The sequence below is a fragment of the Magnolia sinica genome, chromosome 1 (genome assembly GCF_029962835.1).
Source record: "Magnolia sinica isolate HGM2019 chromosome 1, MsV1, whole genome shotgun sequence".
Classification (NCBI taxonomy): domain Eukaryota; kingdom Viridiplantae; phylum Streptophyta; class Magnoliopsida; order Magnoliales; family Magnoliaceae; genus Magnolia; species Magnolia sinica.
In genome coordinates, this window is record NC_080573.1 from 103,918,238 (window position 1) to 103,931,373 (window position 13,136).

At 38.1% G+C, this 13,136-nt stretch overlaps 1 protein-coding gene across 2 annotated transcripts in view; it reads right to left on the minus strand.

The window, feature by feature from the left end:
* LOC131252871 (phosphoglucomutase, chloroplastic) overlaps positions 1-13,136 on the minus strand; it is a 53,361-nt gene that overhangs the window by 19,354 nt on the left and 20,871 nt on the right. For both annotated transcript variants that reach the window (XM_058253640.1, XM_058253633.1), the window contains exons 8-10: positions 6,425-6,493; positions 6,149-6,271; positions 6,001-6,053 (exon numbers count right to left, since the gene is read on the minus strand). In XM_058253640.1, coding sequence (XP_058109623.1) covers positions 6,001-6,053; positions 6,149-6,271; positions 6,425-6,493 — 245 coding nt within the window. The remainder of the gene's footprint in view (positions 1-6,000; positions 6,054-6,148; positions 6,272-6,424; positions 6,494-13,136) is intronic.

Consider the following 13,136-nt stretch of genomic DNA (forward strand, 5'->3'; position numbering starts at 1 on the left):
CTTTCTATCCTTCACATTGTGTTTTCTAGAGCCTAAATACAAAGAGGAAGATTCGTGAAGTACATGAGCATGTGGGCTGTACTATCTTGAATGCGACGTTGTGGGTGCAACAACACAAAAAGACATCTCGACTTATTAGTGGTACCACCGTATCAATCATTCATCGTTGAAGATTCTTGAAGGAATCACTCCTTCCTTGTTGTCAATGTCATGTCTAGAGTGTGATGTATGAGTTGAGTAAGTATCACCATGCTACTTTTTCACCACATGTTGAGAAGCGTCATTTAGTTCCTCTCTCTAGTCCATTCAGAAATTTGGAGTCTAGTTAAAATATCTACTAGGTCTGGGTTTAAGTATTTTGTTACATTTACTGATGCTTGTTTGAGAATAGCATGGCTTTATTTAATGAAAGATGGATCTGAATTGTTTTATATTTCTAAGCAATTCCACATGGAAGTGTAAAATTAATTTAATTTGAAAGTATCTGTGTTTTGGTCTGATAATGCCTAGAAGTATATGTCCCAAGCTTTTATTTTATTATTATTATTATTATTATTTTTTTTTTGACATAGGAATCCTACATTAGACATCATGTGCACAAACCCTAAAATAGGATTGCAGAACGGAAAAATCGTTACCTCCTTGAGATAACTCATGCTTCCTTAATTCGCATGGATGTTCCTAAGAGGTTTTAGAGTGATGCATTACCCACAACATATTTTCTAATAAATTGGATGCCCTAATCTATTTTAAATGTTCAATCACCTCATCAAGTTTTGTTCCCAGTTTTGTTCCTAGATACTCAATTGTTTCCTCTACCTCCCAAAGTTTTTTTTATGCGTTTGTTTTGTACATCAGTTGGAGTCTGTCCATGATAAGTTTGATTATCGAGCAGTTAAATGTATTTTTCTTGGATATTCTTGCACACAAAGGGGTTATTTGTGTTGTAGTCCATCACTTAGAAGACAATATGCATGTGCGGATATTACCTTATTTGGTCTACCTCATTCTTCTCAAAAGATAACAAATCTATTAATACAAAACCAATTCCCATACCTGTTGTGATCAACATAGACATCCAACCTCCATCATCTACTGCCTCTCCCATTCCCCCTGTGCTTCAGCTAAAGGTCTGATGGTACAATCAATCATGATGTGCCGTCCAACATATTTTCTTCAGAGGATTGTGGTCCAATGAGTTCTCTAGACACATATGATGTTCTATTGTCCTAAAAAAGGTAAGTGTACATGTACCAATCATCCCGTTTCTAAATATGTTTCCTTTCATTGCTCATCTCCAAATTTCCGCAACTTTGCCCCGTCCTTGTCATCTCACTTTGTTCCCAAGTTATATAAGGAAACTCTATTACATAAGGGGTGGAAGCAGGCTATCGAAGAAAAGGTGGATGCACTTCATTGGAATGACACTTAGGAACTTACCACTCTTTTGACTGGTAAACGTGTTGTGGGTTGTAAATGGGTCTACACAATCAAATTTCACCTGGATGGTATAGTTGAACAGTTGAAGGCTCGCCTAGTTACGAAGGGGTATACTCAAACATTTAGAGTTGATTACAGTGAAACCTTCTCTCTTGTGGCTAAGTTAAATTCCATTTGGGTTATACAATCAGTAGTGGTTAATCATGGTTGGCCCATTTTCCAACTTAACGTAAAAAAAATGCATTCATGGTGATCTTACAGAGGAAGTGGTGATCTTATTGATGAAGCTTATATGGAGCAACCTCCAGGATTTGTTGCTTAGGGCAAGTCTAACAAAGTGTGTAAATTGCAAAAGTCAATTTATGGGTTAGAACAGTCTCCACGTGCATGGTTTGAGAAGTTCAACAAGGTTGTATTACACTATGACTTTGTTTAAAGTCATGTTGATTACTCCATTTTTATATAGAAATGTATCTCGAGCCTCATTGTGCTTGTAATATATGTGGATGATACTGTTGTTACTAGGACCGACAACAAGGGAATTGAAGAAGTAAATAAATATATTTAACAACATTTCCTCAAAAAAGAGTTGGGTCATCTTCGATCCATCTCTCAATAGAAATATGTTATGGATTTACTCATTAATACGAGTCTTCTTGGGACTAGGCCAGTTGACACTCCAATGGATCATAATTACAAGCATGTTAGTGATTAAGGAGATGCAATTGAGGATATGGAGAGGTACAAAAGATTGGTTGGAAAACTTACTTAACTGTTACTTTACCAAACATATCCTATGTAGTGAGCGTGGTAAGCCAATTCAAGAGTTCTCCAAGAATATCTCACATGGAAGAAGTTATTAGAATTTTCTGTTACCTCAAAAGAGCACCAGGTTAAGGAATCTTGTATAAATGGAATGGTCATCTTCGGGTCACAGGATATTTAGATGTAAACTGGGTAGGTTCCTTAGCAGATAAACGATCCACTACTGGATATTATAGATTTGTGGAAGGAAATTTAGTCACATGAAAGAGCAAGAAGCAGAGTGTGGTGGCCCGATTGAGTGCCAAAACAAAGTAAATAGCAATGGTTCATACCTCCTGTGAGTTTATGTGGATCAAGAAATTACTACAAGAAATGGGATTTAAAGTTGACCTACCTACGCAGTTATTTTGTGACAATCAAGTTGCTTCTCACATAGAGAACAATCTAGTCTATTACCAAAGAACTAAACAAATCGAAGTCGACTGTCACTCAATACGTGAGAAGTTTCCAATGGCGAAATCTCTATTCCATATGTTCGATCTTAGGACTAACTCGTTGATGTGTTCACCAAGGCTCTTTGTTCCCTGGGCTACACATATATTCCAAGTTTGACATCAATAATAGTGTTTGCTCTTTTTCTCTTTTGAGGGATAATAAGAATTTTATTAAAAAGCCCACTGACGCACGAAACAAGAGAAGAAAACAAATACAAAACCACAAATTACATCTCGGAAAAAGAGGGGAGGTCAAAATTAGCTACATCTTTCAAAAGAGAAGCCCACTCAATCATTAACACTTTGACCTTGCCCACCACTGACTCCTCCGAACCAGAATTGTTTTGAAAGCATGGACCATTTCTCTCCCCCCAAATAAACCACCATAAGGCTGGGAGGATAAGGTGCCAGATTAACCTTTCTTTCTTCCCCACTCCTCAATGCCATGCCCAAAGGAGCATCCTTAAGTTAAGCGGCATAACCCAAGGCGATTTGAAAATAGCTAAGAAATGCATCCAGACTTTATGAGCGAAAGGGCAGTGCATAAACAGATGATCGCCCAACTCCGCCGCTTGTATACACGAGGAGCAAATATTCAGGATAATCATTGACCTCTTTTGAAGGTTCTCAATTGTCAAGACCTTGTCAGGCATAAATAATAGTGCTAATCTTCTCGGTACCAAGATATTATTTTAGATTAGAAAAGACTGACATGTTTTGTAGATTTTTCTGTTAACTCACTTTCCCAAAATAACGAAATGTTATTTGCATTTAAAACAATCAAATAGTAATCAAATCTTTCATATTAATTACATAAATTTTATAAAAACACATTCCTAAGTTGTTTTTAACAGCTAAGATTGTCACTTCTGAAGGTTTTCGTGCATAACAGTCTGGAATCTCAAACCCTCTGGTTTGTGACTGGCCACAAGCACTGCACTAGCAAAGCTATGGTGATGGTAATTCATAGATGAGATATGCAGTCATGAGTTATTAATTTATTTTGTTGTCTATGTTATCTCAATATCAAAATTTTCCTTCCTTCGGTCACAGTGCCTCTCCTTTGCCTCCCCTGTGCAGCTGTGCCATGCTAAAAACATTTCCCCAGTTCAGCTGTGCATCACCCAATGAAACTGAAATAGCCCAAAGACAGTGTCCCAGAACTCCTTAGCAAAGAAAGTGCATAAATAAGAATTTCTGTAACCAGAGCCAGTTGTTTCCCACTAGCTTCTGCATCTGTTTGGTTGGAAAGTTTGTAATTCTCTGTCTTACTCATACCTGCCATTTTAACCGAATAGTAACCTTCCAAAAAAATGTTATATTGGGTAGAGGTCCAGATATTTGGTACAGCAGTATAGAAGCTGAGAGTACAATTTGGTAGTACTGAAAATTTGGGAAAGGAGGTCATGGCTGTATATAGATGCTACAAATATGCATAAAGGTTTTCATTTTCCCTGAAACAGGGAGGAAAAAAGAAGACAAAAGTGTGCAAACTCTTATAAAGATGCAGCCCAAAGGTATTGATTAGCAATCAAAAGAATAAACAAGACCACGGGCACACCCAGTAATATCCACAAGTATCATACCATATGGTGCAGACACTTGGTACACAATAAGAATCCATCTGATTTTGTACCACAGGTTTGTGAATGTAATTGTTGTAACAGTTCTATGTCTTTGCACATAGTCTGAACTAATTGATGGCAAACAATCGAAGAGTCTAGTTGTCATTTGATGTTTTCAGTTTCATTTAAGCTTTCTTTCGGGGATCCCTACAAGTCCTAGGATGTATTTTACTCCTAAAAAAAAGCTATAAGCTCATAAGTGAGACCAGCAACCATATGCATTGGCCAAATAGCAAGAAAAAAGCAGGATGTCATCATAAATATGGTACGAGTGAAACAGAATACCATGCAGTGTGCTAAATGAGCTAAATGAGATGGTTTGCTATCCTTTGTTAACTAGTAAATTTGTTGTCAAGTCTCATACTTGCATGCTTATTGCTTATGGTGTTATATAGATTTGTCTTGATCCTTGCAATGTTCAGGTATACAATTCCCGCCATGCTATTTTTGATGAAGCAGCATGCCCTATTGTCAAGTGGGTGGTCACTAACAGCAGAAGCAATACAAAGAAAGACTCCTAGAACTATCGGATTACTAAAACTAGTTATGTCATGTGTATTGGTATTTTCTGCATATTCACCATATGCATATATCCTTTACACACATCTAAGTTTTGGAAACTGTTTCACATGTGTGCTTAGATAGGCCCACTTTGGGCCACTCATGTGGGGTGGGAACTGACTACATCAAATGTGTTCTTTAGCCTGTTTGATATCAAGTAGGTCCTCCTCGGATTGTGTGGTTACAGTTCTCGCGGATAGTTGGAAGAGCATGCCATTCAACACAAGAGGCAAGATTCTCCAAAGGATGCTCTGGCATGCCATTATGTGGGGGATCTGGAAAGGAATACTATGATTTTGACAATAATCCCTCCAGCATCACCCTTGTGGTGGCCAAAATTAAAATTGCCCTAATAAATTGGAGTTTTGTATCAAAAGAAATCAAAGGATTCTATATATCACATCTCCTTAGATTGGAGCTTCATTCTTAATGGATCCATGAGTCTGGCCTTTTTGGATCTTCGTCAGCTTCTTCTAGTTGTTGGAAGCTTAATGCTCATATGGGATTGGAAGCATGCTAAGGGACAATCACGAACAAAACTTTCATTTCAGGACTGGAGGGTGATGGTTCCTCAAACAAAGCTGAGTTGATGCCCATTGGGTGCCCGCTAACACTAGAAGTTGATTCTTGAAATGGGATTGCTTGGGAATGTTTCCCTGCAACATGGAGGAGGCCAGTTATCAAAATCCCAAGGGAGGCTAATTGTGTTGCTGACTTTCTAGCTAGGGAAGGTGACCATCTTTTTTCTCTTTGTATTGGTAATTCCTACCTATAGCCTTGATGGATCATTATAATTTCTTTATAGCAAGCATTTTCCTAAAAAAATTGTTACTGATTAAAAAAAGAACATAGCTACTTGAAAACATTCTGACATCGGACGTTTTCATTGCACATGTTTCTTTAGAATTAATAGATTAAGAGAAGAACCAAAATAAATGTATTCAGTAACTAGAGCTGGGAAATGCGCATAGCAGTTAGGATGGCCTGAACTGAAAATGATATACTTTAATTATAATAAAAATTTATAGCATGAAACATAGCCTGCAAATGTCAAAGTGTCCAAGAAACACAAAAACATCATCTATGTCATGAGATTTTAATAACACATCATATACCTGTAATCTGGTCGCGAGATGAGAGTTTTAATAAGCTTAAAATCAAACACACTCTGCACAGAAACAACTCCATAAAATTGTGTCAAAGAAAAAAGCACGAGAAAACATCCTAGAAATTATATAAGGATCTGATTTCTTCATTTAGTACCTCCATTAGCTCTAAGTAATCAGCAACTGGGTCGATCACTTCCACTCTGAAGTTTCCATACTCTGTGACTCCCAGACGAGACAGATCAACATCGGGGATATCTGCCATCTTTATTTCAGAAATCTGCCCTTACAATTCCACGATTCAAGTTTCAACAGCAGAAATCTGTTAGTCATAAAGCTAACATGCAAAGGTTCTATTACAAGTACAAATGGTGCTAAATGTTATCTTGTATAAGAAATGGAAAACACAATTTTGAGAAGAGAAGGAACATACAGAAAGTGTGTTTCCATAAATCTTGTCCGTGATGGATTCAGGTGCAGGCTGCCCGCTACTGTAATTAAACTAATATGTACAAAATAAGGAATTAGTGGAGAGTGAATACAAAAACATCAACTAGCAGAACAAGAAATTGTTTTAGAAATAAGTGGGAAGATGTTCTAAAAATGGGGTCCTGCACAGATTAGGATCAGGTGAAAAAACAATTTTTTCAGAGGATATTCGACAAAGTTTTGCATCGAAACTCGTGGATCATGTAGCATCTTATAAAAATGGTTAAAGAGTTCTTGGAGTCCTCAGGTGGGGAGTAGGGGGGTGGAATTTGTAGAGTTGTTTTATGCTCTAAAGTTAAGTGTTAAAATCTATAGGGGATGATAGGATTTGGGCATGGACTATTGATGGCTCTTTTTTACTCAAAATCGTATTTTTCATCATCATTACCTAAGCCTTCTCCCAACTACTTGGGGTCAACTATACGAATCCTGTTCCACTTCCACCATTCCACTCTCTCATGTACCATATCCTCAGTTAAACCATAGGTCCTCAAGTCTTTTCTTTCTACCTCAACCCACGTCCTTTTGGGCCCTCTCCTTGCCATTTTAGAGCCTTCAACATGAACCGACAAATTCCTCCTAACTGGTGCAGTGCTTTGTATCCACGGCACATGGCCAAACCATCTAATAAGTTTACATTCCCTCATCTTATTACCTATTGCTCCTACTCCTAAGTTCCCTCAATGCATTCATTTCTAAATCAATAACCATATTTCAGCTACATTCATCCTATGAGCATGTTCTTCCTTAATTGTGCAACATTCTACCCCATAAAGCATGGTTGGTCCTATAGCCATCCTATAAAATTTCCCCTTTAGTTGGATTGGTACACAACGGTCACATAAAACTCCAGAGGTACATCTCCACTTCTTCTACCCTTCTTGAATTCTATGAGCAACATCCTACTCAATCTCTCTGCTCTCATGAATAAGTTTATTCTACAAATGTGCAGGTGAGGCCCACCCCACCCACCCAATCCCCAAAAATCAGACCATTCTTCTTTACAACTGAAAGAAAACAAAGATCAGGTGATCTTGAAGAGGAACCACTAGAGATCCCAAGGAGAAGAAAAAAACACAGAAAATCCTCTCTCAAACCTGATCCTTAATCCAGTCTCCATTGAATTGGTTTGCCCCTTGATTTCTCTATATTGGTCTAAATGACACATGTATATGGAAATGACAAAAATCATAAATTCCACTAGATGAACTGGGACGGTGTGCAAAAATCGGAGGTTTGGAGTTGGCAAATTGGAGAAAAGAATTGGGTGTTGCTGGGAAAATGGTGGTGAAGATTTAGTGAAGAGCCAAAAGCTCTATGAAGTAAGCCGATCTTCAACAAATACGGTATTTTAGGCAAGGCTGGTTTCTGGATATCTCCACTCGAAAATTTGGGGTTGGATGTTTGGAAAGTGATAACCATTGGACGGACACATCTTGAAGATAGTTTCATCCTTCATCATAAGGCAGAGACCTTGTTTCATAAAGGTATTTGTTTTTTGGTTGGCAATGTTTTTTGGTTAGATGTGTGGCTGGATGAACCTCTTCTGCCGCATTCCTTCTACTCTCTCTTCTCACTTTTTGTAAACAAAGAAGCAAAGGTGATGGACTACTATGAACAAAAGGGGAGGGTATGCGATTTGGAACGTGATTCTTCACAGGGATCCAAATGAGGAGAAGATAATATTGTATAGCAGACTCTTGCTGTTGTTGTATAATGCTCGTATCGATCCTACAGTGGAAGATATGAAAGCTAGGAAATGGTCAAAGAATAGGAAAATAAAACTCCCAAGTCTTTCCTTGGCACTTTAGCTTTCTATAGATGGTTCCCAATCCCCGCTTGCAGTGGTATGGAAATCCTCTGTTATGCCGAGAGTTCATGCATTCGTTTGGAGCGCAATGGAGACTAAAATCCTCATTATTGACAACCTCAAGAACATAAATTTTGTTGTTTCCAACATGTGCATCATGTGTAGGGTAGCTGACGAATCAGTTGATCATCTATTCATCCATTGTTCAGTCACCACTATGTTTGGAATCAAGTCTTTGACAATTTTGGCATTTCTTGGGTTTTAGGTGAATCCATTACTGATTTGCTTGTAGGATGAGAAAAAGGGACTTTTAATTCTAGAGGTACATTGATCTGGTGAATGCCCCTGCTTTCCGTCTTGTGGGGCATTTGGAAGGAAAGAAACTGCAAAATCTTTGAAGGCATGAATATTTCATCAGCAGCAATGAAAGGAAGATATTTTTGTTGCTTGTAAGTTGGGCCATTTTGTAACCCAGAATTTAAATGAATCTCTTCAGTGATTGCAATTCCTTGATTCAGGAACACCCACAGCTCCTTTTGTTTTGAGTTTTCTTGTTGTTCTGCTTGAGATGATTTCTCACCATCACATTTGTAGTTTTTTCTCCTTTGCTGTTCCTTTATAAAATTGAGTTGCTTTAAGAATCATGTCAAAATATTTCCCCAACAATATATACAAGTTTCACTTGTAGCCCTTGTACCGAACATTTCAATCCATAAATCAGAGTTCAAAAACCAAGTATGCTGAGATAATATCTAGTGGAAGTAAGTTTCTTTTCGAGTGTGTGGATATTTGAGTCATGTACCCTGGTTAATGAAGTACTGGGTGGGTGGCATGTGCAACACACATGGAGAGAGGATGGAGGAGAGAAATCGGAGAGCGGGAGGGTTGGGCCTAGAGTTACATAGAGACGAGGACTTGTATGATACTTTGGCTGTGTATGACATGATACATTGGCACTTGAAATGGTACATTTGAAGTATATTAACTCAAATTAAACAGATTAAATTGCATAACCGACTGTCACTAAGAGTCTTAAAATCATATTGTTTGGACAATCCTAACCTCTGATTCATGAAATGACCAAAAAAAAGTAGGCTTTGAGTCATGATACATCTAAAAGCTGGTACCCATAGTTTGGATTGTTTATTTTGAATTACTCGTATGCCACATATGCAATTTCTAACAGCCCGCATATCATCCATCACACTCCGCCTGAGTACGAAAGTATTTCTCAAGAGAAAAAGTAGGCATTCGAGATGTTTTTGCGGGTAAATGCAACCCATTGGCTGGCTTGTGCAGGTGAAATCTGAGTCATCCAAGAGATATTGATGGGGACATCAGAGGACCTACTTGTGTGTACCGGAAACGAAGACAACCACCCACATCAGCGCAGCTTTCTTTATGGATGAGAGATGAGTTCCAGATGGGGCTCGCCGAGCTATTTTGAATACCCCACATGCATTGGACATGCGTCAGGAAGATCACACTTTGGGATGATGCATGTGGGGTGCTTAAGAGATCATTTTAGTCATAAGATTTCTATTTCGTGTCGATCCGACCGTTGGATCTTGTCAGTTAAGCCATAGGGCCACCGGATCTTTTAAATCTAGGCCCCTTAGAATTTGATATTGCTTTCTTTATAATTTTGTATTATTTTTAGGAGTTATTTGATGGTTGAGATTGATAATATATGTTTTAATTTTCTTATTTTGAATGATGGGCCACTTCAATTAAGTGAGCGGCACAGTTGTAATTATGTTGAATTTTTAATAATAAAAGCACACGGGAGGTGGAGTTCCAACCCTATTAGATTTTGTGATTAAAAAGAAAAAAAAAAAAAGAAGAAGAGAAAAGCTCTTGCTTTTTTCTCCCATCTTCATGTGATTTGAAGATACTTTCATGTGATTTGGGAGGAAGATTGGTGCGAGGCTAATCTTCATCAACAGAGGTACGAGGTCTCCATCTATCCTCACACCATGTTCCATCCAGGTATTTCCTTCAGGTTCTTCATTCTCCCCATCACAGATCTTCGTCTTCTCCCAAACCCAACTTTCTCATACCCTTCCACAATCCAAACCCTAATCGACCTAAACCCATCCTCCCACGCCACACGTGTGACCGTACAACCACACGTGTGAATTCCACCTAACCCCTTTTGGATTTCCATTATCCTTATATCAAAACCCATTTCTTCCATTCCCAAAACCGTAACCCTAAACCTAAAATCTCTAACTTTCCTACATTTTCCCAAATTTCTTAAAAAACCCTAATTCCAAAATTCTCAATTCCCATGAAACCTAATTCTTCAAATTTCAAATTTTCCCCTTTCTAACCCTAATAATAAAACCTACCTATGGCAAGGTATCCCGTATCAGTATCGGTTGGCATAACGGTGCCCTTCGATACCGATACGGATACAGGGGTGTAACGGCGATACGGGGGCGTAACGGTGCAATTTTTTTTTTGCCAAAAAAAATAAAAAAAATATAGATTAAATTCGGAATATTCTAAGCATTCCAAATATGCATTCATTTATAAATTGGAACATGTTTATGGTGGTGTAATGGTCCACTCTTTGGTGAGAAGTTGTATCGGACTGTCTGATGAATTTATAAACCAGATAACTTGAATTTGACTACAAAATTCATATATTTAGTTTTCTAAATATCTAATTTATATACTCAACAATTTGATATTATTTCTCCCAATAGTTCTTTAAAAAAATGAAATTAAATTCAGGTAGATGGCGTTGCCAATTTGGGGCTAAATTGGAGGACCAATCCATGCCCCAAATCAGCCTCAAATTCATGCAATTTATTGGCATTATCCCACTTATGAATTGGTGGATATTTATTGGATAGTGAATCATGAAAAAAATCAAAAGGCCTTATTTTAAAAAATAAGCGTCCACAAATTAACAATTAAAACTATTCAAACAATTTAATTTTGGCATTGTGAGTTAGCAATTACAGTCCATAATTTAATTGGTAAATTTTAAGTTAATACATGTCTTGTGTACAATTTTTTAAGGGCCCGAATTAGGCGGGACTCGGATTGTGAAGTGTAGCACACGAGTGTCAAAGTTTTTTGGGCCCCACCCGTGATGAATGTGTTATATCCACACTGTCCATCCATTTTGCCAAATAATTTTAGGGCATGAGCCCAAAAATGAAGCAGATCCAAATCTCAGGTGGACCGCGCCATAAGAAACAACAATAATTAAACATCCACCATTAAAAATTTATTGGGGGCTACAAAAGTTTTAGTTCAAGCTGACATGTGTGTTTTCCCTTCATCCACGTCAATGTGACCTAATTAACAGGTTAGATGGAAAATAAACATTACAGTGGACCCTAAGAAATTTTTAATGGTGAGCATTCTATAACCACTGTTTCCTATGGTGTGGTTCACCTGAGATTTAGATCTTGCTAATTTTTTGGATTATGACCTAAAATGATGTGGCAAAATAGATGGACGGCATGGATAAAATACATACATCATAGTGGGGCCCACGTGGTACGTGGACCTTTTATTAACTCGTGCGATAAAAGTGTGTTGCGTTCGTATGTAGTCCGATTTCTTTGGAAGTGGATTGGCTGGTGTACCTCACACCAGCTATAAGTCCTGTGGGTCTGATCATGAGGTATGTGTTTTATCGAAACCCTCCATTCATTAGACAAGCTCGTCTTAAGGCTTGACACAAAAACTAATACAGATCTAATTATCAAGTGGACCACACTGCAAAAAGTAGTGGGGGATTGAACGTCTACCATTGAAACCCTTTTTGGGATCACAGAAGTTTTGGATCAATATGAAATTTGTTTTTCCTCTTCATTCAAGTCTTTTTGACCTTATGAACAGATTGGATGGAAAATAAATGTTATGGTGGGCCCTACGAATTGTTTAATGGTGAAAATCATTATCTCCGCTGCTATTTTTGGTGTGGTCCAGACGATCTTTGGATATGATTCAATTTTTGGGTAATGCTCTAAAATGATCTCTAAAAATAGATGAACGGTGTAGATATAATAAATACATCACTGTGGAGCCCATGTAACTTTGATCTCCTTTGAACTATTCGTACAACTCGGAGTGTCAGCGCTTGTCTTAGCATGACACGTACCTACAACAGTTATATAGTTGGTGTGTGGTACACCAGCCAATCCGCTTCTGATTTCTTTTTCCGATACCAAATGAAAAAGAAGAGAGAGAGGGAAATCGAAAAGAAAAGAGAGAGAGAGAGAGAGAGAGAGAGAGAGAGAGAGAAGAAGAAGAAGAAGAAGAAGGCCCACAGCTGCAACCACAGTAGTCCGAGAAGAAGAAGAAGAAGAGGAAGAGGAAGAAGAAGAAGAGGGAAGGAGAAGAAGAAGAAAAGAAAGAAAAAAAAAAGTATTTTTTTTTCCTATTTTCTTTAGGCCCGTAACAAGCGTTACGAGGCTGTAACGTCGTTACGATCACATTGCGTAACGATGTTGGTTGTTACCATTATGTATCGGCCGATACGGCCGTACCATAATGGATGCGGGACACCCTGACTGATGGGGACATCATGCGCACACGCGCACGCACGCCACCCCCTACACACGTATGTACGAAGAAGGGCCCCACCGTCGATCTGGCTCGATTACGACATCTAGGGAGGGCCTCCTAGTTAGAAGACGAAGTTTTGATTCAAAAGAGTGGGCCCGATAATTAAGAAAAGCCCATCATGGGATCTTATGATCGTGGCCCACTAGTCGGATTAAGTTCATATTTTAAGTTTTGCTTATTTATGTTATTTAGAACATCATGAACACTTTAGATTTCTTTGATTAGTTTTTATTTTGATTTACTTTATGGCCAAGTA